Source organism: Linderina pennispora (genome assembly GCF_002104995.1).
Source record: "Linderina pennispora strain ATCC 12442 chromosome Unknown DL89scaffold_3, whole genome shotgun sequence".
Taxonomy (NCBI): domain Eukaryota; kingdom Fungi; phylum Kickxellomycota; class Kickxellomycetes; order Kickxellales; family Kickxellaceae; genus Linderina; species Linderina pennispora.
In genome coordinates, this window is record NW_024468251.1 from 1,530,258 (window position 1) to 1,556,673 (window position 26,416).

Here is a 26,416-nt window from a genome sequence, read left to right on the forward strand (position 1 = left end):
TTTTGTGCACCGGTACGCATGGTGTGTATTATACAGACGGCATATGGATGGGTTCAAAGTCTGCTAATTACAAAGATGGACTATCATAGCGACTTGCTCTTGCTCTTCTTTTCTGACTTGTCCTTCTTGGACTTCTTTTCCTTCTTATGTTTCTTGCCCTTGGACTCCTTGTCCTTATGTTTCTTGTCCTTGGATTTTTTTTCCTTCTTGTGTTTCTTGTCCTTTTTCTTCTTTCCCTCACTCTCGCTCGTATCACGCTTCCGCTTCGACTGTGTCATGATCTGGCTCTGCGCCTCTCCACGCAATGCTGCCTCAATCATGGCTGCAACTTCTGGCCGAGGCATCCCGTCGCCGTTGACCCTCGCCAGTTTGCCATTCTGCTCCGCCCGGGCCCCTTTCCTCGCCATCCGCCCCTCACACGCCGCAAACAGCTCTGCGTCGCTAATAGTCACACCCAAATGCACGTCGCCATCCCGCACCAGCAGTGTCCGGTCCACAGGCCCGCCCTGCGCCTTGGGTGTGCTGGCCCCCGACTGGCCCACCGGTGTATCGGTCGCCGATTTCACAAACATGCCCTTGTACTCGGATAGTGTGTCGGGCTGAGCGGCAGCTTCGGCAACCTTGGCTGCATATTCGGGGTCCTCTTCGGGCTGCGGGGTACTGGTGCCGCTGGCTTTGTTGTAGAGATGGTCCCACCAGTTGCTGGTCCATTGGCTGGCGTCCGATCCAATACCGCGGTTGTCGGTGCGCCGTGAGACGGTGATAGCACGCTTGATACCTGTCTTTTCTTTGCCCAGGCCCTCACCCTGTTTCCAGCCATACTTGGCCAGCTGTTGCTCTGCGAAGCTAGATATCATTATGTGCTGCAAAGTAGCAATGTAAAAGAAATATGTAGAGCAGGAGAGCTGAGAACATGCAGCGGCCTTGTGGCCACGGAGCCTAAGAAAAAATAAAATAAACTGTTGATTAGATTTCAGATATCAGAGATTTGGAATCAGCACGTATGGCCAGATTCGAGACCATCAGTAAAAAGAGCGTGAAAGCAGAGCAGATAACACTCGGCAGTACTAGCAGTCGCAGTTCGAATTCCGTTTCAATTCGACGTTTTTCCTTTTGCTCTTTCTTTGTTCTGACAAGTATTTTTTTTTCTTAAAATTAAGCAGACTTTTAACAATGGGTATTCTTGACAAGCAGCGTTTCTACCACGTACGTATACGACTGAATTCAGCATCAGACAGCAGTGATTTCGTTTGACTAATCCATGCTCATTTTTATAGAACGGCCACTCGCCCATTTACCTGCGTACTGCCGGCTCGCGCCTTGTTGTCCGCGGCATCTTTGGTCTGATTATCGGCGGCACCCTGCTGTCGGTCGTCCAGCTCGGTCGCGTGATCGGCGGTGCTAAGCCCAGCAAATAGACTGGTATAAACAGATATCTGTGGCTCTACATAGAATAAGCAGCCGAGGGATGTGGATCGCGACGTTCGTTTGTATACCCCACGGGTTGTCGTTTTCTGGTGCGAGATGTGGGCGTGTTTTGAAATAAATCCATGATTATCCCTCAAGCCCTAGGTATATGTTAGTAGGGAGTACTTGTAAATGGAGTTTGTCACAATGTGGACGATGATTTTACTTTGTGCTGTGAAAAAGGATGCCATATCCATTTGTGGTAATATTGAAAATGAGAGGTTGCAAACACAGAGTACATTGATTGGTAACAATTAAGTTATTAAATGACTTAGTATTGTTGTGTTTGTTGAATATGTGGGGATTTTAAAAGTTATATTTAATACAGAAGAAAAGAGAGAAAAGGGAATAGATGAGTTGCACAGGGGAGTTTTCAATACAGCTACCTGTGCAGCTTACCAGAGGCTAGATTCTACCTCCATATTGTAGGCTATAGTAGGGCTCTTGTTGGCACCTAGTTTGCTGTCACCTAATTCAGCTGACATGTTGATATCAGGGACAGCTGCAGTGGGCATGCAACAGTATAAATATATACTTATATATATGGCTTAAGCTTAGCTAGCTTAACCTAGATTAAACTACTTGGCCTAGAATTTACAAATAGCTTTATCTTTACCTACCTATTTATAAGATTTTATAGTCCAAAAAGTGTCCGACTGTCTGCTAGAATCTTTTTAATTAGTTAATAAACTTTTAAACCTCGAAGCGAGTTTGGGTGGCTTGCTCTGTAAACTCCTTTTTGATCTTGTGCGGCATCTGACCTCATCGGTGAAACCAGGGTGACAAGTTGTTATTGTACTGGTCACAGGTCTCCACCAGATATCTCCATTGGCTCAGCGCAAGAGCTGCTCTCATTGTCGGTCGGCCTGATAACTTCCATGGCATCATCATGGTAGTCATCACCGACTGCGCAACACTCTTAGGATATTCATTCATGAGCACCTATTGAATAAGGCCATATAGCTCTTCTAGCGGTCATGCAATATTTGTGGGTTAATTTTACAAATTAATTTGTCTTATGAATATGCATAAGCAGTAGTATTTGGGCCACAATGGACCCAGTCTGTATAGACTAATTCAAGAGACTGCATCAGTACTAAGGGCCCCAAGAACCATGCAAGCCAGATAATTTTTAATAAAAAGTTCTCAATGCTATGCATACGCAATAAAGCAAAACTGAACAGCATCATTTCTCTTCTTACTTTGCCTATTGAATTTCTCAAATGAATATTACCAGTAGCACTACTGCCATAAAGACATCACTTGGTGGTATTGGCTTCCGTGATTCTATGTTGCCTCGCCTAGAGCAATTTGTACACAGCGTCAATATCATCAAAGAGCATACATACATGCGTGCACGATGGATATTACTCCATCAGCTAGCTAACAATGATACCTTTGACCCTTCAATACTTGTGAAAAAGGGGTTTTTTCGTTTTATTTATTTATTCATTTATCGCAACCTGAAGGCAAATACCACAATATCTGCCAAGGATTTCGTCAACCGGAAGGACAAGTCAGAACTGTCGAGCGTAGATTTCGGTGATGTAGTTAGATACCATATTTATGATTATCTATTGCATAATGGCGATATCGAGCTACATGGCATGCGCGAAATGAATCAAGTAGCAACATACGTGGATACCGAGCTGATGACAGTATACAAGAACAACATTGTGTTGCACTATGGCACTTGCCTACAGCGGATTCTGGCCAAATGGATTGATATTCGCAGCCGCAAAAACACACTGCACAGTACAATGGGCAATGTGTCCAAGGCTGAGTTCAATGACGCATGTCAAGTATGTATTTATACACCTGCACAGAAGCTCCGCCAGGCAGTTGCCTCTAGGCGCCCTGATCTCAGTGTGCTCACTCCACCGATGCTTGCAATCTACAACAAGCTGGCACCAGCCCTCAATGCCTATGATTCCAAGTACAGATTCGCCAAAGGCAGCCGATACTATGATGCCAAGGTAAATCCACTTCAGCATCTGCGTGCATACATTCGCCTATGCCAGCTTATCGAGAATGAGCAGCTTGGCAAGTCTCCCCCCAATGCTTGCCTCTGCGGACATCATGGATCCCAGGCCATGTGCGCTTAGACAAGCAAATAATCAAGCAGGTGTTTGTTTCGAAAACACACGAGCAGGCTACAGAGATCAACACAGCAAAGAGGGCAGCAACAGAGGCAAGGAAAGCAGCAGAAAAGGGCGAAAAATTGGCCAAGAAGGTTGCACGCGAAGCAGCAAAGATGCCATCAGATGAAACAGAGGCCACTGCAGCAGACATTCCGGCATGTTCCCAACCCGCGGCCCTACCAGAGATCGAAGAACCCAACTGTGAAGTGCCATGGCCTTCTCCGCTGTACAAGCGAGTCATGTAAGCAGGCCATGGCACAATACAGGCGGGACTATTCGTCTCGGCTCTTGAACCGCGATATCGCAGCAGTTCTAAACTTCAGGCTCATTTTCCAGTCACTCTGTGATTCAGGCAGTATTCCTGAACGGTTCTGTTGCCCTACGGCCATTGCCGCCGATGCTTCTGGCACCACCCCTGCAACAAAGAACCCGCGCAAGAGGCGTGCAGCAGGAGCAGGCGATTCTGTTGTCAGCAGCAGCGAGCCAGCGCTGAAGCGCCTGCGCTGAGCAGGCCAACAAGGTGTGAGATGTCCATGATCGACATTGCACCAACAACCATCCGACACGTTCAAATGATCAGTTCGCCGTGATGCCCTTATCGACGTGTCAACCCATGCTGACTAGCACCCGAGCTCGCATCGCGAGCAGAGTATTTCTAGTAGCGACTCCTGTACTAATAGCCCATTCTCTACCGTTCATTGTGGCTTACTAATCGTATGAATCAGGCGATTAGATCAACCCCATAGTTTTACAATATTGCTTGATATAAAGTTTACAAGAGTTGGCTGATGGTAGATGAAAAAATGGCTCTTGCTCCAGCTGTTGCTTTTCCTACATGCTTACACCCTGTTATTATTTTGCATATTGTAGACTTTATATTGCGTCAATATCATCACTTGATGAAAAGCGCGCATCGTGAGGAAGAATGAGGGTTAAAGTCAAATACACGGCGACCGAGGAAATCAACATCTTCCTTACTGTCAGGCAGACAGAAAAAGGTTGAGAATGTTCGCCAGATGACGGCAACGTGGTTGTCCAAGGAGCTGGACAAGGAGTTGCAGCCAGGGCGCATCATGTTGATTTATTGTGGAAAGCAGGCAAGTAAACACTAAATTAAAATCTATGCCGCATTGCCCATCTCTTCAGTTGTGGTATCCTGCATATTTGGTACTGACATGCATTACCTCTTTCTTTTTTGTTTTTAGCTCGCAGACAGCATGAAATTGTTTGACTATAGCGTGGCCCACGGTGACACATTTATCGCATTCATAAAGCATCAGATAGAAGAACCGGCAAACGACGATAGCATGGGCGAAGCAGCCGATGCACCGCACCCGACGGCCATTGAGGACGACGCGCCGTCCGGGAAAGCCGAGGACATTGCTATGGAGGAGGACGGTGATCTACCGCCGCTGCCGAACTGTGATGTCTGTAAGAACGATTCAGTGAAGGATTGTAAGAGCTGTGGGTGCACTGAATGTGGTGGAAAGGACGACGAGGAACACACGCTTAGCTGCGACGAGTGTGGACGGTTCTTCCACATGCGCTGCCTTTATCCACCACTGACTATAGTGCCTGAGGAGGATTGGTTCTGCCCCGACTGTTTTAACAAGAATGAAGGAGTAGTTGAAGGCGAAAAGACGTTTGGCAAGTCGGCGCGCAAGGCCAAGATGCCGTCGGCAACCCAGACGAAGAGCTGGGGCGGCGGTATGGCGTGTGTTGGCACAACCAAGAAGTGCACCATTGTAGACAAGGACTATGCTGGGCCAATCCCAGGTGTCCATGTCGGCCAGTCATGGCGCTACCGTATTCACGTATCCGAGTCTGGAGTCCACCGGCCGCCAGTCGCTGGTATCGCTGGCAAGTCGTCGACGCCAGCTGTCTCGATTGTACTGGCAGCCGGTTACCCAGAGGACGAAGATCATGGTGACGAGTTTATATACACTGGGTCTGGTGGTTACGATCTGTCTGGCAACAAGCGCACGGCTAAAATCCAGGTCTTCGACCAGGAGCTGACTCGCCAGAACCTGTCTCTGGCACGCGCGTGCGCGGCGCCAATCAACACCGATGTTGGCGCGGAGGCTGCCGATTGGCGCAGCAGCTCGCCGATCCGCGTGTGCCGCAGCTACAAGGTCGCCAAGAAGCACCCTGAATTCGCGCCTGCGGAGGGGGTGCGCTACGACGGCATCTACAAAATCTACAAGTACAGGAAGGAGAGGGGGCACAGCGGCCCGTATGTCTGGCGGTTCTGGTTCCGCCGGGATGACCCAGAGCCGGTGCCCTGGACACCCGAGGGCCAGCTGCGGGCCAAGGAGCTCGGGCTCGAGTTGTACGATCCCGATGGCGCCGATGCCGACGGCCGGAGCCACAGTTTGCGCAAGCCTACCGCATCGTCGTCGGTGCGGGTCCTGCCGAATGCCGTGTTGCGTGAGCTGATTCGTCTTGATAGTGCGAATGACCGCATCTGGACCGAGGTGTTGAAAGCCACTTTCAGTAGCGAGTCGGCGTTCCTAGAGGCGGTCACTGAGCGCATGTTCATTTGTGCTGTGTGTCAGGAGCTTGTGCAGATGCCAGTAACCACGCCCTGCGGCCACAACGCGTGCGCCAAGTGCCTGTGTCGGTCCCTCAACCACAGCACTGACTGTCCCGTATGCCGTGCCAGCATCGAGGAAATGGGCGACAAAGAGAGAATCATGGCCGGCGTGAACCAGAACCTGGTCAACATCATCATGGCCATGGTGCCCACGTATGGAAAGGATTGGGCCATCAGGCCTGCGATTACGAGTGTGCAGCGCGCACGCAGGACTGGCCAGCCGATAGTCGGTTAGGTTGAGAAAATTAGACAAAGTCTGAGGTGCTGCGGAAATATATTTATTTTTGGTTGCTACGGAAACCAAGCAAGTGCAATCCGCTTATTGCGTAGTCAGACACTCAGCTGTATTGCGCAGATCGCTGTTTCCCCCGTGCCGTGCCTGGAGTGTTTGTTGTTGAAAGTGAGTAAAAGGTGTGCGCGCATGCCCGTATCAAAATCAGCACTGCAGCATGCATACTCGCTTCCCTCACAGTACTCTGCCATTCTGCTCTTGCCTACTGCGCATTGCCCGCTTCCAACTAGGAACGTGCCCCCTTGTTCCAACATTGGTGAGTCTCGTTGACCGAGTGATTTCCCAAACGAAGCACAAGTCGCGCTGGAGCGCTTCGTTCGTTGGAATAGCTACTGCTGGAAAATTCACTGCCGCCTGCCGCATGTCTCGTGCAAGCCTAATAGCAGCACAAGGGGAAAAAGTTTATTGCTGCTCATATTAGGATTATTGTCGATGCTTATAATGGTGGGCGGCTGCTACCAATTTTAGGGCCGGCAGGCGCTGCTGTAGCAAAACCTGGCAGCTACGGCTTTGCCTGCAATATTGCTCCAGTGCCAAGAGTGAATTCTCCCTCCCAAGCCCGCCCGACTGAAATCACAACATTCCGCCTACAATCGGCACACACACTAGCAACTCTAAAACAGGAACAGAAAACCAGGGCTTTTTTGTTTACCACAGCAGGCGTCAATTTCAGGCACCTCTCCTTTTTCGCTGCAAGTGCGTGCATTCTTCTCCGCATCCATCGCACAACGCAAGACCTTTTGCTATTGACATACAGAAAATTTGAAGTGTCTCATAATAGTCTGTTTCGAAATAAAGGAGCACAGATGCCATTGAAATGAATGGCCTCCTTGTCTGCGCCTACGAAGCCAAAACCGTCGGTCCTAAGCCGCTGTCTTTATTATACGCATTTATTGGACTAGTTGGAGCAAAATAGTCTACTTTTTTGTCGCCTCCCCCGGGCTTGGCGCTTCGGCCCAAGGCGAAATTGTCGGGCTCACCGGAGTACTTGGCAACTGCCGCAGCGTACTGTTCTTCACAGCGCCGACTGGCCCTTGGTGCTGTGACAGGGGAAACAAACTCCGAAGCCGTCGTCACTTGTTGCTGCGCACCTGTTCACGATAATCATGGCCAATACCCCTCGGCAAGTGCCAGTGGATTCCAAACCCGGCTAACAAGTCCTCGTTATGCACGTAGGCTCCCTCCCCAATAACAAAAAAGCCTGTTCGCCCAGCGGTCACCCCCTTGTCGAGATTTCCCAAGACACGGGGGTCCACCTACCCGACCCCTCCACCCGCCCAGAGCTCGTTCTTTTTTTGTTCGCTTCGCTTCTCTTTTTTACTTGCTCTGCTCTTATCCCGGATACAGCCCAGCCGTGAACGCCTTTGGTATAAAAGGGCAATGCGCATCCCACCCTCTGGACTTGGCCTATCTCCACAGTTAGCACGTAACCGCCAATTCCCAGATAAAACCTTATTCTTATTCCAAGTCTCTTTGTAATTTTCTGTACAGCAACGACCTCTTTGTACCACCATCATAATGACTCCAGCTACCTCGATCCCCGACACCGCCCTTCGTCGCGACTACCCGAGTCCGCCCAGACCGCCATCTGACTTCGATTGCTAATGTCACGTCTGATACCAGATTGGTAGTCTGCGTGACCCCTTCGTCCAAGCATTGGAAGGCACACTTGCTGCTGGTTCTGCAGGCTGCTCTTAAGAAAAAAACAAAACCAAGGTCTTGCTCCCCACTGTCCCTAATTTCAGCACCCATCAATAAAATACGAAGGGGGAAAGGTGCAGGAGGGAGGGAGGCTGGCTTTGTCATCGCTACTGACTGGGCCATTCGCGGCCCGAAGGCTCAGAAATCGGGCGAAACTAGAGGAGGCAGCATGGGCGCACTCGGCAGTCGAAACTCCGACAGAGCATCGGGTAATCCCTTTCCTTGTCGCTTCCGTTGCGGACCAGTAACTGGTGGCCCTTCCAGCTCTCCGTTTATCCCATGTAATTAGAATAAAAGCTCATCTATTTCAAAATGCTGTCCTGGCTATTCGCCAGCGCCCGAATCCACAGCTCATTGCCCGTTTTTTTACATTTCTATATATGGTCATATTAAAATGCGCGCCCTCCTTCCGCTGCTCTCTCTATCCCCTTTTTATGCCAAGATGTGCACTGCAGCGTCTGCAGATAACAGATCCACGTCCCCTCACCCGGGCCCGCTATTGCTCCCTGGTTGTTCTAATGCAAAATCTGTGCCCGCACCACAGTGCCTGCTGCATAGGAGTGATCACCTCTCCCTTCATCAAGCGCTTGCATAACAAGGCATCGTTCTTGCGTTCACGAATGGCATCATTTGTCGTTCCTACTTCCAAAGTTCACTGTTCTTGTCTAAAGATAGAGTGCTCAGAGGTTCACAACATCCGTGGTTTCCCAGAGGCCAAGTGGGCGACACAGGCCAGAACCCAGTACCCTGGTATCCTGATCCGCTTAACCGACAAGTGCTGTAAAGAGCGGCTCGCCTAGAATGTACACACCTGCCAGTCCCAGTACACCCACCAGTCCCAGGATCTTGGGGTTGCTCCCATCAAGACCCAGGTTCACGCGACACAAATGGTAATACGTATCATAAATCCTCCGACACTCGTTCGGATCTCTTGCAAGCCTGGTCTCCTTCACCACGTCCTCCCAGTTAATGTCCTGCTCGCCTCGCCGTAGCGCCTCCTTTTCGGCCTTGTGTGCACCTCGAATAACCTTTTCAACCTCGTCTCTTGTCCACATGCTCATACGCGGCGCCGACCGGTCCTGTAGCCCTTGCTGGAGCTGATAGAACTTTGCTTCGCATTCCGACTGCTCGGCCTGCACCCGTGTCGATACACGGTTCCAGTCGATCGGCTTGGCTTTCGTCAGATACTCATTGTAGATGTTGTGGTACAGAATGCGTTCTTGCTTTTGCGTCCACTGGTGGGCAAACCTTATCCGCGCCGGGCGCTTGCTACGTACTGTCGAGTACAGTCGATGCATTCCAAATGGGTTGGAAGGATAATGTGTGCAAAAAAGGAAAAAAAAAAGGTGGCTGTGGGGAATCGCCATATTGAGGAGGGGGGCGAGATACCCAGATTCTTAATGTGATGGGCCATTAAGGGTCCACTATTTTTGCGTCCAGGTTACACAAGAGCTGCCAACTATGCGAAGATGCAGCTGCCTGCATTTTAGCATGCTTCGAACGTCTATTGCTGAGACTTTTCTACCACCATAACGACGGTCTCATCCACGAGCTGGACCCCTCTCACAGCTTGCATTGCTGGATGAGTCGGCTCTACAACCTGAATAGCTGGGAAGGGGGCAGATAAGTTCAATAGCAGGTCGCAGTTGGGCTGTCGTTGGGGCGGTTCCGGATACACGTCACTAGTGCAGTTTCCGATTTTGGTTCCTGTGCAGCAGGCATGGCATCCACATGCAAGGCTTTCCTACAGCTTCTACCCTCTGAGCCAATTGCAGTTTTATAATGTCGGTGGCGGACTAGTTGTCAGATATTCACCGACCACAGTCAGTGACAAAGTGGCTAATGCAGCACTCGAACCAACACCACTGCTGGTAATATTTTCGTTCCCAGACTGCATGCAGGCTGTGTGGATAACGGCCACAAGAGACTACTCGAATGCTGCTGAGCTGAACCGGGTGTTGAGCTGAGCCGGGTGCTGAGCTGCCGCCTTGGTCTGCGGAGCTGAGGTTTTTGGCGGCCTGCGGAGTTCCTCTCAGCACCGCACTGCTTATAAATACAGGAAAATGCTTTTTTTCGATAATTTTCTTCCAGAAGTTTCTCACGTCAGTCCACTCTTGCGGAGACTCCGTCGTCTAGAGAACCGACTGGCAGAGCATGTACGCAAGCTGATTACTAATGAATAGGGTGCTGTCAAGAATCCAAAGGCATATAAGAATGAGACCCAATCTCGGTTTTTTTCTCAACATTATCATCAACAAACTAGGATTCAAGCCAACTGTCCTCGTCATCTGAAACCATGCCTGAAACTGTCGCTGTTATTGGAGCCACCGGAGCCCAAGGCGGATCTGTCGTCGCCTCTCTATACGAATCGCCAGACCAGTACCACATCCGTGGCGTCACCCGCAACGTCAGTTCTGATCGTGTCAAGGAGCTGCGCGCTCAGTACCCCAACGTCGAGTGGGTTGCGGCCGACAACTACGATCCAGAGAGCCTGCGTCGTGCCTTCAAGAACGTCGACATTGTCTTTGCCAACACCAACTATCTGCAGCCAGAGGTCCTGGCGCAGGTTGACGCTGGCGACCTCGATGCTGAATTCAAGCTAGGCAAGAACATTGTCGACGCCGCCATTGCCGAGGGAGTCTCGCATATCATCTACAGCTCGCTGGAGAGCGCGGCCAAGGGAAGCAATGGGAAGTATACGAAGGTGTATGAGCTTGAGGGGAAGAACAAGATTGAGCAGTACATTCGCAGCCAGTCGGACAAGGTCAAGGGATACTACGTCTACGCTGGATTCTACTTCCAAAACCTCTTGGGAACGGCAAAGTGGACCACTACTGCCAACAGTGATGGAGACGAGGTTCCAGCTGTGCGGTTTTCGTACCCGCTGCCTAGGGATACCAAGCTGCCGTATGTCGACATCGAAAAGGACCTGGGCAATGCTGTGCGTCTGATTGCTGACAACCGCGGTGATTACGAGGGCAAGATTGTTGGTGCCTATAGTGGACTGTACAGTTCTGGAGACATCGTCGACACATTTACACGTGTCACCGGAGTGCCGGCTACCTATGTCAACGAGAAGTTCGAAGGTTTTGACCGCTCCGAGATCTATGCTATGCTTGATTACTTTGTCGAGTTTGGTGAGTTCGTGGAGTCTGACGTTGTGTTCGCCTCCAAGGTGTCGCCCCGTCCATTTGTTGACCTAGGCCAGTTTTGGCAGAGATACTCTGACTTTAGACCGCCGCAGTGATGACTACACACATTAGCTGTCGCTTTATTTTCAATCTGACAATAAATAAACCATCGAGTTTAGTCACTACCTTCTTCACAGTAGTTGTGCCCATTCCACATAGTCAGTGTTCATACGATGCGTAGGTGATTTGCAAGTAGAATTACAAATATAGCATGTTGCATGGAGCAATTAAAGCCTGATAATACTGCATGGATAAGCAGTGGCAGCACAGAGAGTGCGAGAACAGATATCGAGCTCAGGACGGATGCAGCGCCAGATGTAGAGGAGTTTGATATGCACAATCCAAGCGACCTCAGATGTTCACGGCCAAGTGCTGCACGACAAAATAACATCGTCAGCGCAAAGAGGTTCAACAGCGCATATGTGCTGGCCTGTGTTTGCGAAGACCAAACCAAGTATATCTTTGGCTAGAGACATCCACAGGCACATCACCATGCTAGAACATTCCACTCCAGCCCGCATTTCCTAAAAAGCAGCTGGTGGGACCGCAGCAGCATCCATTTTTCTTTTCCTCGCTCCGACAATTCAATTTAAAAAAGTTTTTCTCTTTTTCTGTTTCCAGCTATACAAATTTATCTTACAGCATTTGAAATGTCGGGAAAGGGTAGACAACCTCGCGTCAAGGGCAACCTCAAGCCAACGAGCAGCAGGTAAGTGCTGGAGCAGCAGAATACAACTTTGACTGTTTTGATTCCAATGACCACAGCACCCATTGACTTTCTTCCTCACTGCCTTTCTTCTAGTCGTGCGGCGGACTTGCTCGAGGGAGACATGGCGGCGATCAACGCGTTCAAGGCAAACCCGGCTCTCGCGTTCAGCCAGCTGTCGCGTGCAGCTCCCAGTCCTAGGCAATCATCAAAGTCCACCACGCCTGAGGCGAACTCGCGCTCATCGACACCGGGGCCGGCATTAGACCAGATCGACGGGCACCTGGCGTCACAGCTCAAGCGGCTGGGAAAGCACGACTCGAAGACGAAGATGCGTGCGCTGTTTGAGCTGAAAGGATACGTTGCCGAGCACACATGGGAGGACGGGCTGGAGGGCATGATGCTGGCGTGGCCGCCGCTGTTCAGAAAACACATTTTTGATCCCGACCGCCGTGTGCGTGCAGCCGTGGCCACGGTCAATGCTGCGCTGGTGAAGAGCGCCGGAAAGCGGCTGGCGCCCAATTTGAAGCAACTGATCGGGGCCTGGATTGCCTCCTACTTTGATCCGCACCGGGAGGTGGCCAAGACGTCCAAGAAGGCATACGAGACAGTGTTCCCAGAGTCCCGGCGCAAAGAAGTGTTTGCGTACTGCATGGATGAGCTTGTCGATTTTGCGGTTGACAACATTGTGAACCAGACACCAGAGACGCTGAGCGACCCGCGGTTTGCCGATGCCGAGGAAATGAAGAGCAAGTTCGAGCAGGTCATTGGCGCTTCGTTTGGCATTCTGGGGCTAGTCATCGAGGAAGTCGAGTCAGATAAAGTGGTGGAAGCGAAGGCCAAGTTCGATGAGGTTCTCGGCAGCAAAAAGGCAATGCAATTCCTGGCCAGCCCAGCCACGTTCATTCGCCGGGCCGTATACCGGTTCATCCGCTCAGCCATGCTTGGGTGTCCGCAGCTGGCACAGGACTCGTATCTGCAGCTGACCCAGGCACTGGTGTCAAATGCATTTGTGGACAACGACCCGACAGCACACGGCGACATGTGGGATGCAGTTTTGCTGACCACCAAAAACTACCCCCAGGCATGGTCTGAGATCACAGCCAAGGGCAAGAAGACACCGCCTGTGGCCCGGCTCTTTGCTTTCCTGAGTTCGCGCTGCCGTATGGCCCCCACAATCTCATACCCATCGATTCTGGCGCTGCTGGCAAACCTGCCCGCGGATATCCTTGACGAGCCAGCGTTTAGCAGCGAGTTCCGCGGCGCTCTATGGCAGGGTGCTGCGGCCAGTGATGAAGCGGCTGCGGCCACGAAGATCGGTGCCAGGGCAGTGCAGGTCGAGAGCATTTCTCTGGCGAGTGCCTTGTGCGAATGCCTGTCGTTCTTGTGGCAGCGCAGCCTAAAGGCAGCTGGACCTGCGGGCATCGACAGTGTAAGCAAGGAAGCAGCCCAGGAACTGGATCGGCTGTGGCACTTTTACCTCCAGAATGGCGACGTGGCCGAGGAAATGACAGGGGCGTTTGTCGCGCTGTACTGCAAGATCGAGGTCCTGGCAGAGAAGTACGGGACGGTGCTGATGGACAAGATCTGGGCACAAACCAGCTGGTTCGCACTGAAGAGGCTATCTGGCGACTCAGCGGCTCCTGTGGTTCATTTGGTAGCACAGATCCGAGCTCTGGATGCTAAGCAGCACGGGCCACTGGTTGAAAATGCAAAGAAGCTGGTGGTCGCTTTCTGCCAGCTCGCAGCGCAATCTCCTGACGACCAGACAGCCCAGGGCCTTATTCAGACACTGGCTCAGCATGCTCCTGACGTCGTATTCCGCGAAGGGTTTGCCGACAAGTTCTCTGTTCGCTTGGAAAAGTCGGGTGCTTGCGACGAAGCTATAGATCTGGTTCTATCCAAGGCACAATACGTGATGGCCAACACCGGATCGCTGGCGGAGGCGGTCGCCAGCCTAGACGAATTTGTCAGGATGCCAGCCGACAGTGCTGACGATGGAAATGGCACAACGCTGCGCCTTGTCACAGCATTGCTGAAGGCGCTTCCGGGCTCGCAGATCTCCCGGAATGGAGATTTTACCTCGGCGCGCCTGCCGTCGCTGGATGCTCTTATCGTATCGTCGATTCCCAGCATTCCCAGCTGTGCTGATGACATATTGTCTGCATCATTTGAGTCACCGCCATCGCAGCTGTTGCAGCTGTACAGCCAGGCACTGCAGCTGTCGTTCTGCGGCACGGTACTTGTCTCACCCCAGACAGTTAACGTGGTGTTCGGCTGGATGGAGAGCGTGTTCAAAATGCAGTATGAGATACAGTGGGAGGACAAAAAATCCAAGAGCAGCTCGCTGGACAGCTGGATCCGAACCATCCATGAGGTTCTGAGCAGCTGGACTGCTTTGGCGAACGACCGCATGGCCGGCCCACGGTTTGTGCGGTTCTGGCTTACGCGCACTGACAACAATGCGCGCTCGGCGCTGGGTCTATTGTTCGACATGGCGCTGTCGTCGGCGCACGGTGAAACCGGTCCTGACAGCACGCTGGCCGGAATTGCGCACGCAAGACTCTACCCACAAGCCAAGCGTGCGTGGTTGGCAACCGAGTCACAGCTCGAGAAGCTACACCTGGGATCGGAGCTGGCACACGCGTTGAGCGAGTCGATTTCAGAGGACCTAGGCGATCTGGCAACACTCAAGAACCCATCGCATCTGGCACGCCTTGCCCACTCGGTGTTTGCGCGTATCTGTCCGCAGGACGATACCAAGGCAATCAAGTCCTTGATCCGCAGGTGGCTACTGGACGAACTTTCCTGGAAGGGAGCATTGCAGGGAGATGCGCAGGCAGTACTTGGTGAGAGCGCCTTGGTTGATGACTATCTGGGCCAGACCGCGCTAGGCAGTGCAGCACTGAGCCAGGCTATCAACGAGCCGCTGGGCGCCATGTCTCTGTCGTTCCACTCGCTGGGCCAGTGGTCAGTAGCCTCGCTGGCCAGCAAGGGGCTGAATGCGACGGACCACCAGCAGCGATTCGACATGTATGGTCTTTCGAGGTTTGCTCGGCGCGCCATGTTCAGTGTCGAGTTCTTGCAGTTGTCGGGCGGTCTGGTGGTTCTTTCTGACGCGTCAAACGAGGCTCTGTCGACCCTGATTCTAAACATGACACTGGCGTATGTGCTGCTGCGCGAGACTCTGGCCGCTTACAAGCACGATGCCGAGGACTCGGACAGTGCCACGTCTGGCAGCATCGGTATTGTGCAGCTCGACGATGGGGACAACGCCCTGTATGCCCGGATCAGCGCTGCAGCCAAGATGATCGAAGGAACAGTATCCGACATACTGAGCCTGCTGGTTGTCCATGGATTCTCGTTGCCCAAATCCCAGAGCGGCGACGACGACAACGAAGAGGCAGTGCAGATCAAGATCCCCCACGACTCTGGCCGCTGGCTTAGCACACTTGTCAGCAGGGTTCTCAGTACTGGCGACGCCTCCTTGGACAATGACGTGTCAGACTCAGTCTGGGACATTTTGATTATCACTTGCATTGCACGGCATCGCCAGGCACCACAATCGCAGTGGGCACGCGTTCTGGCAACTCTTTCGGAGTGGTGCCAGTGGGCTAACCCGCTAAACTCGGCCGATGTAGAGGCCGCCATGGCCGTACCGCTGTCCAGCGACCTGCCCAAGATCCTGGAGCTGCCAGCGCTTGTCGACCTGACGACGCTTGTAGCGCGGTCGGTGTCCTTGCGACATGCATGCCCGCAGTCGCCTGCGCTGCGTGGGACGCTGATAGATCTGACCGGCTCTTTGACACGGACCATCAACGGCAAGGCTGCGTCAGCGACGAGTCTGTCTTTGAAGCTGGTGGTAGCGCTAGAGCTTCTGGCGGAGCTCTTGCCGCCACAGGCTGGAGCACTGGACGCTGCGTCATCGACACCAAAGATCATGCACATCTTGGTTGCTGTCTCCGAGATACTGGCTGACTCTGTTGCCTCGAGCACGGTGTCGCTTGCACTTACACTGGCGGCTCTCGCTGTTCTGGAGCGGTTCAGCAACTGCGTGCCGGTAATCGATGATATCAGCGCTGTTGGTCTGGTGCGCCAGTGCCTGCGCTGGCTGAACTTTGCCGAAACCCTCGATAATGTTGAGCAGCAGCAGGCTGTTCTGGTCTCTGTAGCGTGCTCTGTCAGTTCGCTGGCGCGCATGTCGAAGAATCTGGTTGAGGATATCAATTCAGTCGGCCCGGTTCTGCGGCAGATCGGCGACCACCTGGTCAGCACGTGTGTGGTGTCGGAACGACCAGTGCCTGAGGGTGTTGCAGCTGTGACGGCGCTTGTGGTTAACGGGTTCTTTGACGTCCCGGCATTCGATACTCTGTACCCCGTGATGATAAGTGCTACGCCACAGCTGGAGATGGAGCTGCTGCGTCTGGTTCTGTCGTCCAGTGACATTGTGGCAGATGTCGGCGAGCATATCCAGTCGCTGGTTGGGCTGGTCAGCCTGGCTGCCAAGACGCTGGAGAATCTGCACGTGCCGCATGAGGAGTTTGGTGAGACCATTGAGACCGACGAGTACGTGCGCAACACTGGATTCCGTCTTCTTGCCAGCATGCTGTTGGTCACCCGGTGCGCTGATGCCCTGGCAGCCGACTACAACCGGTACGAGGAGATGGCTGAGAAGCTCAGCAACAACCAGGTGCTGGACAGCGCCATGCCCTGGGTATGCGCCCTGCTTAGCATCGATGGCGTCAGTCCAATGGGTGGGTACGAGCCACGCCTCTGGGACCCGTCTGAAGGCTTGGACTGGGAGACGTGGGCAGCGGAGCTCCAGTATAACCCCAGCGGAGACCAGCTGTTCCGTGTTCTGGCGCACCAGATAATGTACTCGCTAGCATGGACCTTCCCGGCAACATACCGGTCCTGGTGGTCTGGACTGTCGGCCAAGCTCCGCGCCACCAGCCAGGCTGTTGAGCAGTTCACATGCAAGCACATTAGCCCGCTGGTTGTCGAGCGTGAAATTGCACGTATTCGCCAGCAAGAGGCAGACAGCTCTAGCGTTGACGCTGACGCTGATGTGTCTGATACGGAGGAATCCTGGGATGTGCGTGTGCATGCCGAGAAGTCGACGGCAGTGGCCGACATCCTTGAGGAGTATGACGAGGCGACCATCAAGGCTGGCGGAACGCAGGTCAGCATGACCTATACCGTCGATGACAGCACTCTGGAGATCACGGTACGGGTGCCTGCTTCCTATCCGCTGTCCCTGCCGACGATCGAGTCGATGAAGCGCGTGGCGGTCACCGAGAAGCGCTGGCGCAGCTGGCTGGTGGCCGCGCAAGCGCAAATGTCGCGCAACCGGCGCCTCGACGCCGTCTGCGCACAGCTGCTGGGCAATGTGGGCGCGCATTTCGCCGGCGTCGAGGACTGTGCGATCTGCTACTCGGCAGTCGGCGCGCTGGACAACAGCCTGCCGACAAAGCAGTGCAAGACATGCAAGCACAAGTTCCACCGCATGTGTCTGTTCAAGTGGTTCAGCACCAGCAACCAGAGCTCGTGCCCGCTGTGCCGCAACCTGTTCTAGAGTGTTTATTTTCTGTGTAGACGGACTAGAGAATACATGGCCCCGCCAAACAGCGTAATCGCGATTCCTAGCATGCTGAGATACGAGAGCTGGACGCTGAACAGAATGCAGCCGAGAACGACAGTCAGTACAACCTTGACGTTTCCAGTGACAGTCATGGCCAGGGCGCTGGTGTTCTTGCTCGCAGTGAAGCTGGCGATATTCAGCACAAACGCAATGGCGCCGTTGGCAGCCAATGCACCCAGCAGCGGCCAAACCGAATCCATGCCGGTCATGAACGCCCTGGCCTGGGCAAATTCGCCCGTGACCAGCGACCACGCCAGGGTCTGCGCAAGCGCCAATGGGCTGAGCCTGTACAGCAGATCAAAAGCCCCCAGCTTCAGCTGCAGCCGGCCGACCAAAAATGCGATTTGTCACGACGGTTTTCACTGCAGCCAGCACCGTCCCCAAGAGCGTCAGCAGCAGGCCCACCACAGTCCACGAGTAATCGCCGTAGGTCGCCAGCCCCACGCCCATGACCACCGGCACCAAGCTAACATACGCCAGTATTGGCAGCTTCGGATCGCCCCCAGACAATGCGGTAATGGCCAATGTAAACACGGGCACGGTGCCTCGGACTACCTGGTGAAAGGGAATTGTCACAAAGTTCAGCGAGATATTGCTGACGGCTATGTTCACCGTGTACAGGACCGAGAACTGCCAGAGAATCCGCTGCTGCTGCTTGTCTAGGCGCACCGGCGTGAACGTCCCTAACCGCTGCATTATTTGCGTGCCGACTATGCCCCCCAGACTGTGCGTGGCAGTAACCAGCCAGGGAAACGAAAACTGGTACCACTGCAGAACCATCTTGTTGTGCAGTGTCAGGGCTAGGGATATGAAAAGATAGATGCATGTGCTGAGCGCGGCCTTGCGCCATTGCGAGCCTAGCCGAGGGGGCATGATAATGTCTAGCGACGAAGAAGAAAGGTGCAAAAGATGGGGTTTTTTGTGGAGAGGAGGTTGAGAAAACAAAATGAGGTTTCGCCTGATGATCGGGCTTAACAATCACCATAGTTGCCCAGGCCCACCAATCTGGAGTATCAGACCAGGTAATTGGCTGGGAGATGCTTTTTTTTTTTTCTTTCGAACTGGCGACTCTCACTCATCCCAACACGTCTTACCTCATCCATGTCGGCTGCCACAAAGGGATCTAGCACGGAAAAGGTCTACAAGCACCTGAAGGCGGCAGTGGACCTGGCCATCGGGAACGGCGAGTACCACCACGGACTGCTCCCGGAGCTGCACACGAACATTGTTAGCTATGCAATGAAAAAGCTTGCGGCCATGCGGGCATCCGCGACCAAGGCAATAGTGACGTGCACGATCGTGCAAAACACAGGGGCAGGCTTCCACATTGGCAATGCGACACGGTGGGACGAATCGGCAGACAGCATGGTCACATACAAGTTCACGAACGCGGCTCTGACCATCATCGTGACAGCGTATCTTGTTAGCTGCTAAGGCCAAAAATGAAAATAAAAAATAACAATGAACTCAAGCCTACCCCCGCACAAACTTTGCCAGTTCCTGGTATGCAGCCAGCAGCTCCGATACTTCGGCAATAGTCAGATCGGATGCCGTGGCATTGACAAAGCGCTCGTTGATCTCCGGCACAACTGCCCTCTTGATGGCTGGGCTGCTGCGTGGCAGATGGCCCTTGATCTCGTGCGACAGCTGCTCGCTGGCGGTGTTCAGAACCGACCGCACGCCTTCAATGACATTGCTCTGGTCCAGAGTCTTCTCGTCGGCATCGTGGGCAACGCCCTGCTGCAGCTCCCGATCGCTGGGCGACCGCCACGGTGCACGCATGATTAGCTGGCTGCTGGTATCAATCAGCTTCCCCAGCGTCGCGCCATACACCCCCTGGACGACCTCAATGCCCACATTGCTCATGGCGTTGTTGAACAGCAGGTTCTGCAAAGACATCAGCGCGGGCGGGATTGCGCGCTCCAGCACGCTGGCAGACACTTCAGCCGACAGCCCCAGCTTTCGTGCATCGACCGACTCGACGAACGAGGCCACAGCCAGGGCATTGGTCAGACAGTACTCGAACTGTGCCGACAGGAGCGCGCGGGTCCGGTACCGCTGGATAAAGCGCAGGTTGGAGATGAAGCTCTGCGGATTGGCCGTGACCACAGCAAAAATCAGCAGCGGCAGGATGCTGTCTGCCGACAATAGCGACGATGTCGGCGAGTCCTCGGGCTTCTGTGCTGGCTCTTTCTGCTGTCCAGCGCGCAGCCTGGCATTGAGGCGGTCCATCCGGTCCACCATGGTCTTGTGTGCGTCTACCACCAGCTTGAGCTTCTCGGCCGGCGACCGAACTGCATTCATGCCCTGTAGCTGGGCGCCAGTCTCGCGCGCAATACGCACCAGCTCCTTTGCGGTCTGCGGGGCGGCCTTCAGACCCAGATGCTCGAGCCGAATATCAGCCAGATTGAGGGCGGCCACCTTGGACGCAAACTGCTCGTCCTGCGTGCGGTCGTCGCTGAACCATGGAGCGAATACCTTGGCGTACACAGACTCGCACACCAGCTTCTCCACACACTCGATCACTGCCTCTGCCAGCCGCCTGCGCGCCTCAGCGTCACCGCACATGCTGGTCTCATGTTCCAGCTCATCAAAGTGCGCTGCAAGATTGCCCATCAGCTTGGCCATAGCCGCCTGCCATGCGTCGGTGTCCTCCTCGACGCTGGGCGTCTTCTCGACGCTCCCACTGCCCAGCGTCAGCCGCCTCACCACACCGCCTTTTGCAGGCCGTCCAGGCAGCGGTGGCGTGCGCGACTCTATCTGCCGCGCATATTGCACGATGTCCTCGATATCAACCTTTATCTGGTCGTCTTCGGTCAGCGCCGCCGTGGCCTGTGGCAGCAGCGCCTTGATTGTTGCATTAGCGGCCTCGTAGATATTGGCCGATAGTGATGTCACTGCCGAGTCCACCACCAGTGCCCGCTGCAGCGCCCCCGATGTCACTGCCACCCGCACGCTGCGGCCATCCGGCAGCCTGCAGTTGTCATGGATGCTGACTATCCGCAGGCGTACCAGCGGCTGGGTCCGTTCGTCATCCAGCACGTCAAAGATTGTGGCTCGCGGCGTCTCCGACTCAGCCATCATGCCCATGATATCCTCGACTGGCGGCAGCATTCCCAGCGCGTTCACCGAACTGCAGTCGATTGTGCCGCGGATCCCGCTGACTGTCGTGAACTTACACTTCCTGCCCTCCGCCAGCACGTCTGAATCGGTGAATAGCACGTTGTCGTTCAAAAGTGCTCCTACGTCTGGCTCGTCTGGCCCGCGGAATGGCGCCTGCGGCAAGACTACCAGCCCGGTTGCGCTGTTGGCCACCATATCGCGCAGGTCCGCCATGCCTGCCGCCACCTGGAAGTGCTGCCACAGCCTCTTTCCCAGTGACTCTGGTAGCAAAGCAACCAGTGCATTCTTCTCATCTGTGGCGGCATCTGTGTGCTCTGTCGGCGGTGCGCTCTGCGCCTGCCGTGGCTCCTGGCCCTTTGCTGTTATTCCCAGCCCGCTCACCTCACTGCCCGTATGCAGGGACACGCGCGACGCCTTGCGTGACCGCGAAAACCCTGTGCTTGGAAACGACTTGTCATGATGCTGGTTCATCTCGGTCGCCTTCATTTCCTTCATAATCTCGTGCCTTCCAAACTGAGGAGCATCGGATTGTTGCCGCCTGCGCGATGTCTCAGCCACGGGCTCAAGCTTGTTTAACGCTCCTACCATCTCCTGCGAACTGCTGTCGCCAGCTGAAAGCGGGTCGCTGCCGGTAGTGCCTGTTGCGTTGGTGCGGAACAGTGTGTGTCTAGAAAACATTAATGGCGTATTGTAATAAATGGCGCTTGCTAGGTTGAAGGAGGAGGTGAAAAGCATGGGGAGTGCGTGCGTGTCCCACCCCCAGTTAATGCGCTTGCATCAGTTGAGCGGTCAGACGCTCGCTGATTTGATTTTGAAATAGTTTATTTACATTCCACGTGACACCTCACACCTCACACCTCACACCTCACACCTCACACCTCACACCTGCATCGCAACAGCAAACGCCTGCGCTGTCTTGAACAGCGGGCCGCGCTCCGCTGGCGTCAGCCCTGCCAGCACCGTCAGCATCTGCAGTAGGATAGCCGCCATCTGGTGGTGGCTCCCCTGCACCCCATGTAGGTTCTCTGCATGCACCATTCCCGCGACCTCCTCGAGCCTCCCTAGCACGGGTACCACAATAATGTCTCTGAAATGCATAAGCACGGCGCGCCGCATGCTACCCGCCTTGCCGGGCCGGGCCTTGGATGCCAGCCGGAACTGCAACACCGGCAGAAATACGCCCTCAAAATACGGCAGAATATGTGCCGACAGCATCTCCCATACCGTCACTAGGCTGTCGCAGATCTGCGCGCTGTTAATGCGCTCCGCATTGGCAATTCCGTTCATTGACAGAATAGCCAGCGGCTGCTTGCTGCTGCCCTTGGTCAGCTTTAGTGCTTCAAACTTTGGCACCAGCTCGCATTGCTGGTACATGGTCCGGATCAGCGACGACATCCCGACCCGCAGGATGTTGTTTATCTCGTGCCAGATCGAATCCTGGTCGCTTCGCAGACAGCTCCTACCAGAAAAATGTATTTTTAGCAAAAAGCCCCACACGCTTCACGTATGCAGATCTCACCTGGCGCTTTGACGCACACAAAACAAACAACCGCATGCTATGGCTCCGTCTCCCTTACCTGACAATTTCGTTGTTCTCCTCCACCGTGCCCTGTAGACGATCACCATTAAACAGGGGCAGAATCCGTGCCCCTAGCCTCCGCCACTTGTCCTCGGCCGTCAGGTCCAGCCGCGGCTGCCCAAAGTCCCGCACAATGTTCTTTGCATCCAATACTGTCAGTGAACTGGTCGCCGACATTGGTGTCGACGGCGCCGTTGACTTGTATGCGCTGGACTGCAGCCCGGGTGAAAACTGCGTCCGCGGTGTGAATGCCGACTGGGGTGTCGATGGACTACGCGGCAGAACTGTGCTCGGCGACAGTGGCGACTGCATGTACGGCGCCCAGGCGCGCATGCCAGGACGCAGGGTATCGAAACTATCTCTCTCCATTTGCCTAGTTTGAATGCGAAATATAAATGTAAAAGGATGTTTGTACAAATAAAAATAGAAGAAAAAGGTTTGAATGCAAAAAATAAAAGTAGGAAGAGGTTGAGCGAATTGGAATGTGCAAGGGAGAGCTGAGGAGAAAGAAATTGCAACGGTCAAATTTTTTAGTTGTGCTCTTGTGCTCGAGACACGCCACACCACAGCGGTAGAAAGAGATCTGCAGCTACTGCCTCCACTGGCTAGGCAGATACGTGTCGCGAGGCTAGCTGCTTGACGGCCACATGTCGCAAACCATGGAGCCTAGATGTCGCGCGTAGTGCCAGTGTGACTGAGCTCCCCTCCCTTCAACGTACGCCCTTCTACAAAGACAAGCAATGATGAACACACATGATGAATTGGCTTGGATCCTCTGTGCATAATACTTGTTTTTGGGATGTGCATATAGATATCTTGCCGAGTTCCATGAAACCCTCTGCACATGTTCCTATCATGCTGAAGGCTACATCTTGTGCTTGTGTGCAGGGTAGCTGGTCCTAATCGTCAGATCTCAATATTTACCACTGTTAACCTCAAAGGCAGAATCAAGTATTTACGAGCGCACATGTAGGAGATTGCTCAAGAAAAAAACAGCTGAGGAGAAAAAGAGAAGTAGCCCTTGGGGATCTGAATATGTATATGCCTGGTTTAGTCATGGTGGCATTGAACTGTGTTGTTGCTTCAGAGTCAGCAAATAGGGCTGTAGATATGGAATTGAGAAAGGTATAAATGGATGTTTAGCACGAGACTGTGACAGGCTTGCCATCGTTGTCGAGGACCTGCACCGACTTGGTCCAGTTGTACTGCTTCTTGCTGAGAGCGTACTGGTACGACTTTACGCGGTACAGCGTCTCCTTCCATGCACCCGACGCGTTCTCCTTCTCCTTCGGGTGGAGCAGGTCGTTGGTGCGCACCTGCAGGAACTTTGTCAGCCAGGCGACCTCGTCGACGTTGTGGCCGTTGATCTTGAGCGTGCTACCCGAGCTGCCTTTGGCATCGGCCTTGAACGACGCGTTGGTGGTCTTGATCAGCCCAGCCAGTCCGTCGGCGTCCGATCCAGTGCCGTGCTGGGTGCCGCAGTCGTACAGCTGCGCGCGGCTGATGCTCAGCTTGAGTCCGAGCTGGTCCGCAAGCTTCTGCGATGGGTTATAGTACATGCTGTCGCGGATCGCGTCCTGCGCATTGCGGAACTTTGCGTCGGACTTGCCCAGCTTCGACCACACCGAGCAGTATCCGTCAAGCCCGCTGGTCGAGTCACTGCCGGACTGGGCATACTTCTTCAGCACACCGTCGTACTTGCTGAAGGAGTCCTTGCCGCCTGTCAGCTTGTGGTACTGCTGGACCACCTCCCATGCGTCGGCGGTGCCGGTGCAGAACCCAGAGATGCCAGAGGTGAACCCGCGCCCGTCCTTGATGTTCTCGCAGTAGTCGTAGTGGAAGTTGGTGTCGCCGTTCTCGTAAATGTTGGTGATCTTGAGCGCAAGCGTCTTGGCGCAGGCGTTGTTGCCCGAGGCGGTGTCGGCAGCCGGCGCGGCAGAGGCAGCGGCTGCGAGGAATCCGAGGGTAAAGGCAGTGATCTTCATGGCTGGATGCAGGTGGGGGTGAGAGGCTGGTGTGGAATTGCTGGCTGGTGTTGTTGGTAGTGAAGGTGTGATGTCTGCGAGGAACGCCTGTGCTTTTATATTCGCAGCAGCACATAGCTACCGGGTGGTGGCTACGTTCAGGAGACCTGAGTGGGCTTGGCGAGCGCACGCTGAAAAGCCTAGACAGCAGGCTCCGACCGGGTCTCCAAAAATACGCACTCGTAAATGGAAACGAGATGAGATGCCAAGAAGCCTCTGTGGGTGAAAGCGATGTCCACAAAGGAGAAGCTGGGCGATCGAAGGATTCGGTTGATTGCCCTTCGCCTGCAGGCCAAAAATAAATGGCGGGTTCAGCACACCTGGGCCCTGCTTCCGGTCCTTGGCGCCGGGATAGCCAGCACTCAGATGCGGCAGGCTTCTGGACGAGTCTCGCCCTGCAGCTGTTTTTTTGTTGAACCAGCCATCGCTGGGAGTACATCAGTGCGAGTAGTTTGCATGTCAGCAAGCGTGGGAGCTTGTGGGCTGTCGGCAGAGAACAGGCAGGCCAAAGGAATCGGGACATAGGCATCCCACTCCAAACCACTTCCAGTGGTCCGGTCTTAGTCACCAGCTCCTGTACTGGGCCATCGCCAACATCGGAGTCGATCCTCTAAGCACCGTAAGCAGACGAGTCTGGTGAGGAATATCGCTTTGTGCTGCTTGTGCCTCGTTACGAGAGCGAGCAGTGGCAGTTTAGTAATGCGATGTCCGTTACTAACGCAGTTGTCCTGGAGCGCCAGCCAGTCACGCTGGTTCAGGATGCGTGACTAAAGCCCTAGCCGAATGACAAATCGGCCACCAAATCCTTAATAATCACCACACTGGCCCGATCTGCATAAAAAGCGCTGATTTTGGCACTGCCGGTTCTTGGTCTCCCAGCTTTTCAGCCACTCCTAGATCTTCTACACATCACTTGTATTTCTACAGCAACAACGCCAACAACACCAACAACACCAACAACAGCACAAATGTCCACCACTACAAAAATCACTAAGCAGGTCTCGCGAATCATCACTGCACACCGCCAGCGCGAAGGCGGCGGCTTTGTCGTGCGCCGCCCAGTACCGTCCGGCAGCCTGGACATGGTTGACCCGTTTCTGATGCTCGACCATCTCGGCCCGACAAAGTATGGACCTGGCGAGGCTGTCGGTGCTCCCGATCACCCACACCGTGGCCAGGAGACGATTTCGTACGTGCTGGAGGGCGAGATTGAGCACCGTGACAGCCACGGCAACCACGGAATTCTCAAGCCCGGGTGGGTTCAATGGATGAGTGCAGCATCCGGCATCATCCACAGCGAGATGCCGACCGAGAAGATGCTCAAGGAAGGCGGTGTTATGCACTCCTTCCAGATCTGGGTCAATCTGCCTGCCAAGTACAAGATGACGGCGCCTCGCTACCAGGACGTTCCGCCCGAGAACATCCCCACGTTCACCTCCAGCGACGAAAAGACCCGGATCAAGGTCATTGCAGGCAAGGTTGAAGATGTCACTGCCAACATCGACACGCGCACGCAGATATTCTTCCTGGACCTGCGCACCACTGGGCGGTACACGCTGGATCTCCCGAGCGGCATGGACGCAATGGTGTACAACTTCCACACGGAGCCGATCCTGGTTGGCAACGAGAAGGCAGGGGTGAAGGAAGGCCAGATGGCTGTCATCAAAACCGACGGGCAGCCGATTGACTTTGAGGCCGCTGGGTCGGAGGAGGCGCGCATTCTGGTCCTGGCCGGCACTCCGATCGGCGAGAAGGTTGCCCGCTACGGCCCATTCGTCATGAACACTCAGGAGGAGCTGGGACAGGCATTTGCTGATATGAGAACTGGGCGCTTTGGATCCATTCCCGGTCGCATGGAGCGCATGCATCAGACTGACTCAGCCAATGCAGCCCGTGCAAAGGCTGGCAAAGAGTAGTTATCAGACCGGGCTTTTGGCTAGTTGCAACTTTTGCTCTCC

At 54.0% G+C, this 26,416-nt stretch overlaps 14 protein-coding genes across 14 annotated transcripts; 7 read left to right on the forward strand and 7 right to left on the reverse strand.

Annotated features, from left to right (window-relative positions):
* Positions 1–8: 8 nt before the first annotated feature.
* Positions 9–857, reverse strand: DL89DRAFT_282506 (uncharacterized protein; the record flags this gene model as incomplete). The annotated part of the gene is made up of 1 exon (XM_040889690.1): positions 9–857. One exon carries the CDS (start codon positions 855–857, stop codon positions 84–86), a length of 774 nt encoding a protein of 257 aa, XP_040745871.1. The 3' UTR covers positions 9–83.
* A 316-nt stretch (positions 858–1,173) lies between these two features.
* On the forward strand, positions 1,174–1,418 carry DL89DRAFT_291611 (uncharacterized protein; the record flags this gene model as incomplete). Its single annotated transcript, XM_040890217.1, has 2 exons — positions 1,174–1,206; positions 1,278–1,418. 2 exons carry the CDS (start codon positions 1,174–1,176, stop codon positions 1,416–1,418), a joined length of 174 nt encoding a protein of 57 aa, XP_040745872.1.
* A 3,011-nt stretch (positions 1,419–4,429) lies between these two features.
* On the forward strand, positions 4,430–6,478 carry DL89DRAFT_266009 (uncharacterized protein). The gene is given in 3 exon segments (XM_040886936.1): positions 4,430–4,587; positions 4,607–4,705; positions 4,814–6,478. 3 exon segments carry the CDS (start codon positions 4,534–4,536, stop codon positions 6,434–6,436), a joined length of 1,776 nt encoding a protein of 591 aa, XP_040745873.1. The 5' UTR covers positions 4,430–4,533; the 3' UTR covers positions 6,437–6,478.
* A 476-nt stretch (positions 6,479–6,954) lies between these two features.
* DL89DRAFT_113313 (uncharacterized protein) lies at positions 6,955–7,308 on the reverse strand. The gene has a single exon (XM_040883132.1). The coding sequence runs from the start codon at positions 7,209–7,211 to the stop codon at positions 6,996–6,998; it is 216 nt and encodes a 71-aa protein (XP_040745874.1). The 5' UTR covers positions 7,212–7,308; the 3' UTR covers positions 6,955–6,995.
* Positions 7,309–8,814: 1,506 nt separating this feature from the next.
* DL89DRAFT_266013 (uncharacterized protein) lies at positions 8,815–9,314 on the reverse strand. Its single transcript, XM_040886937.1, has one exon. It carries the CDS (start codon positions 9,247–9,249, stop codon positions 8,959–8,961), a length of 291 nt encoding a protein of 96 aa, XP_040745875.1. The 5' UTR covers positions 9,250–9,314; the 3' UTR covers positions 8,815–8,958.
* Positions 9,315–10,490: 1,176 nt separating this feature from the next.
* On the forward strand, positions 10,491–11,509 carry DL89DRAFT_244772 (NAD(P)-binding protein; the record flags this gene model as incomplete). Its single annotated transcript, XM_040885073.1, has 1 exon — positions 10,491–11,509. One exon carries the CDS (start codon positions 10,491–10,493, stop codon positions 11,439–11,441), a length of 951 nt encoding a protein of 316 aa, XP_040745876.1. The 3' UTR covers positions 11,442–11,509.
* Positions 11,510–11,811: 302 nt separating this feature from the next.
* On the forward strand, positions 11,812–16,482 carry DL89DRAFT_113333 (uncharacterized protein). Its single transcript, XM_040883134.1, has 3 exons — positions 11,812–12,094; positions 12,188–15,992; positions 16,169–16,482. Exons 1-3 carry the CDS (start codon positions 12,036–12,038, stop codon positions 16,226–16,228), a joined length of 3,924 nt encoding a protein of 1,307 aa, XP_040745877.1. The 5' UTR covers positions 11,812–12,035; the 3' UTR covers positions 16,229–16,482.
* A 788-nt stretch (positions 16,483–17,270) lies between these two features.
* Positions 17,271–17,666, forward strand: DL89DRAFT_215944 (ubiquitin-protein ligase RKR1; the record flags this gene model as incomplete). The annotated part of the gene is made up of 1 exon (XM_040884300.1): positions 17,271–17,666. A coding segment is annotated over one exon (396 nt), but the record flags the coding sequence as incomplete, so codon positions are not given.
* DL89DRAFT_266015 (uncharacterized protein) lies at positions 17,636–18,413 on the reverse strand (the record flags this gene model as incomplete). The annotated part of the gene is made up of 2 exons (XM_040886938.1): positions 17,636–18,049; positions 18,084–18,413. Coding segments are annotated over 2 exons (708 nt in total), but the record flags the coding sequence as incomplete, so codon positions are not given.
* Positions 18,414–18,664: 251 nt separating this feature from the next.
* On the forward strand, positions 18,665–19,197 carry DL89DRAFT_266016 (uncharacterized protein). Its single transcript, XM_040886939.1, has one exon. The coding sequence runs from the start codon at positions 18,834–18,836 to the stop codon at positions 19,164–19,166; it is 333 nt and encodes a 110-aa protein (XP_040745880.1). The 5' UTR covers positions 18,665–18,833; the 3' UTR covers positions 19,167–19,197.
* Positions 19,068–21,577, reverse strand: DL89DRAFT_266017 (uncharacterized protein). Its single transcript, XM_040886940.1, has one exon. The coding sequence runs from the start codon at positions 21,531–21,533 to the stop codon at positions 19,206–19,208; it is 2,328 nt and encodes a 775-aa protein (XP_040745881.1). The 5' UTR covers positions 21,534–21,577; the 3' UTR covers positions 19,068–19,205.
* Positions 21,578–21,687: 110 nt separating this feature from the next.
* Positions 21,688–22,925, reverse strand: DL89DRAFT_266018 (uncharacterized protein). Its single transcript, XM_040886941.1, has 2 exons — positions 22,433–22,925; positions 21,688–22,314 (listed from the first exon to the last, which is right to left on the reverse strand). Exons 1-2 carry the CDS (start codon positions 22,801–22,803, stop codon positions 21,735–21,737), a joined length of 951 nt encoding a protein of 316 aa, XP_040745882.1. The 5' UTR covers positions 22,804–22,925; the 3' UTR covers positions 21,688–21,734.
* A 648-nt stretch (positions 22,926–23,573) lies between these two features.
* DL89DRAFT_266019 (lysozyme-like protein) lies at positions 23,574–24,487 on the reverse strand (the record flags this gene model as incomplete). The annotated part of the gene is made up of 1 exon (XM_040886942.1): positions 23,574–24,487. The coding sequence occupies exon 1, from the start codon at positions 24,417–24,419 to the stop codon at positions 23,574–23,576; it is 846 nt and encodes a 281-aa protein (XP_040745883.1). The 5' UTR covers positions 24,420–24,487.
* A 1,237-nt stretch (positions 24,488–25,724) lies between these two features.
* Positions 25,725–26,374, forward strand: DL89DRAFT_266020 (RmlC-like cupin; the record flags this gene model as incomplete). The annotated part of the gene is made up of 1 exon (XM_040886943.1): positions 25,725–26,374. A coding segment is annotated over one exon (650 nt), but the record flags the coding sequence as incomplete, so codon positions are not given.
* Positions 26,375–26,416: the final 42 nt, after the last annotated feature.

Excerpts from the sequence above, each read along its gene's own strand:
- DL89DRAFT_266009 (XM_040886936.1), top strand. The coding sequence starts at position 4,534 with ATGAGGGTTAAAGTCAAATACACGGCGACCGAGGAAATCAACATCTTC. Across the intron at positions 4,706-4,813 it reads TGATTTATTGTGGAAAGCAG|CTCGCAGACAGCATGAAATT; the intron begins GCAAGTAAACAC and ends TTTTGTTTTTAG.
- DL89DRAFT_113313 (XM_040883132.1), bottom strand. The coding sequence starts at position 7,211 with ATGCGGAGAAGAATGCACGCACTTGCAGCGAAAAAGGAGAGGTGCCTG.
- DL89DRAFT_266013 (XM_040886937.1), bottom strand. The coding sequence starts at position 9,249 with ATGTGGACAAGAGACGAGGTTGAAAAGGTTATTCGAGGTGCACACAAG.
- DL89DRAFT_113333 (XM_040883134.1), top strand. The coding sequence starts at position 12,036 with ATGTCGGGAAAGGGTAGACAACCTCGCGTCAAGGGCAACCTCAAGCCA. Across the intron at positions 12,095-12,187 it reads CTCAAGCCAACGAGCAGCAG|TCGTGCGGCGGACTTGCTCG; the intron begins GTAAGTGCTGGA and ends CCTTTCTTCTAG. Across the intron at positions 15,993-16,168 it reads CGGAGCTCTTGCCGCCACAG|CGCTGTTGGTCTGGTGCGCC; the intron begins GCTGGAGCACTG and ends CGATGATATCAG.
- DL89DRAFT_266016 (XM_040886939.1), top strand. The coding sequence starts at position 18,834 with ATGTCGGCTGCCACAAAGGGATCTAGCACGGAAAAGGTCTACAAGCAC.
- DL89DRAFT_266017 (XM_040886940.1), bottom strand. The coding sequence starts at position 21,533 with ATGTTTTCTAGACACACACTGTTCCGCACCAACGCAACAGGCACTACC.
- DL89DRAFT_266018 (XM_040886941.1), bottom strand. The coding sequence starts at position 22,803 with ATGGAGAGAGATAGTTTCGATACCCTGCGTCCTGGCATGCGCGCCTGG. Across the intron at positions 22,315-22,432 it reads GAGAACAACGAAATTGTCAG|GAGCTGTCTGCGAAGCGACC; the intron begins GTAAGGGAGACG and ends TTTTTCTGGTAG.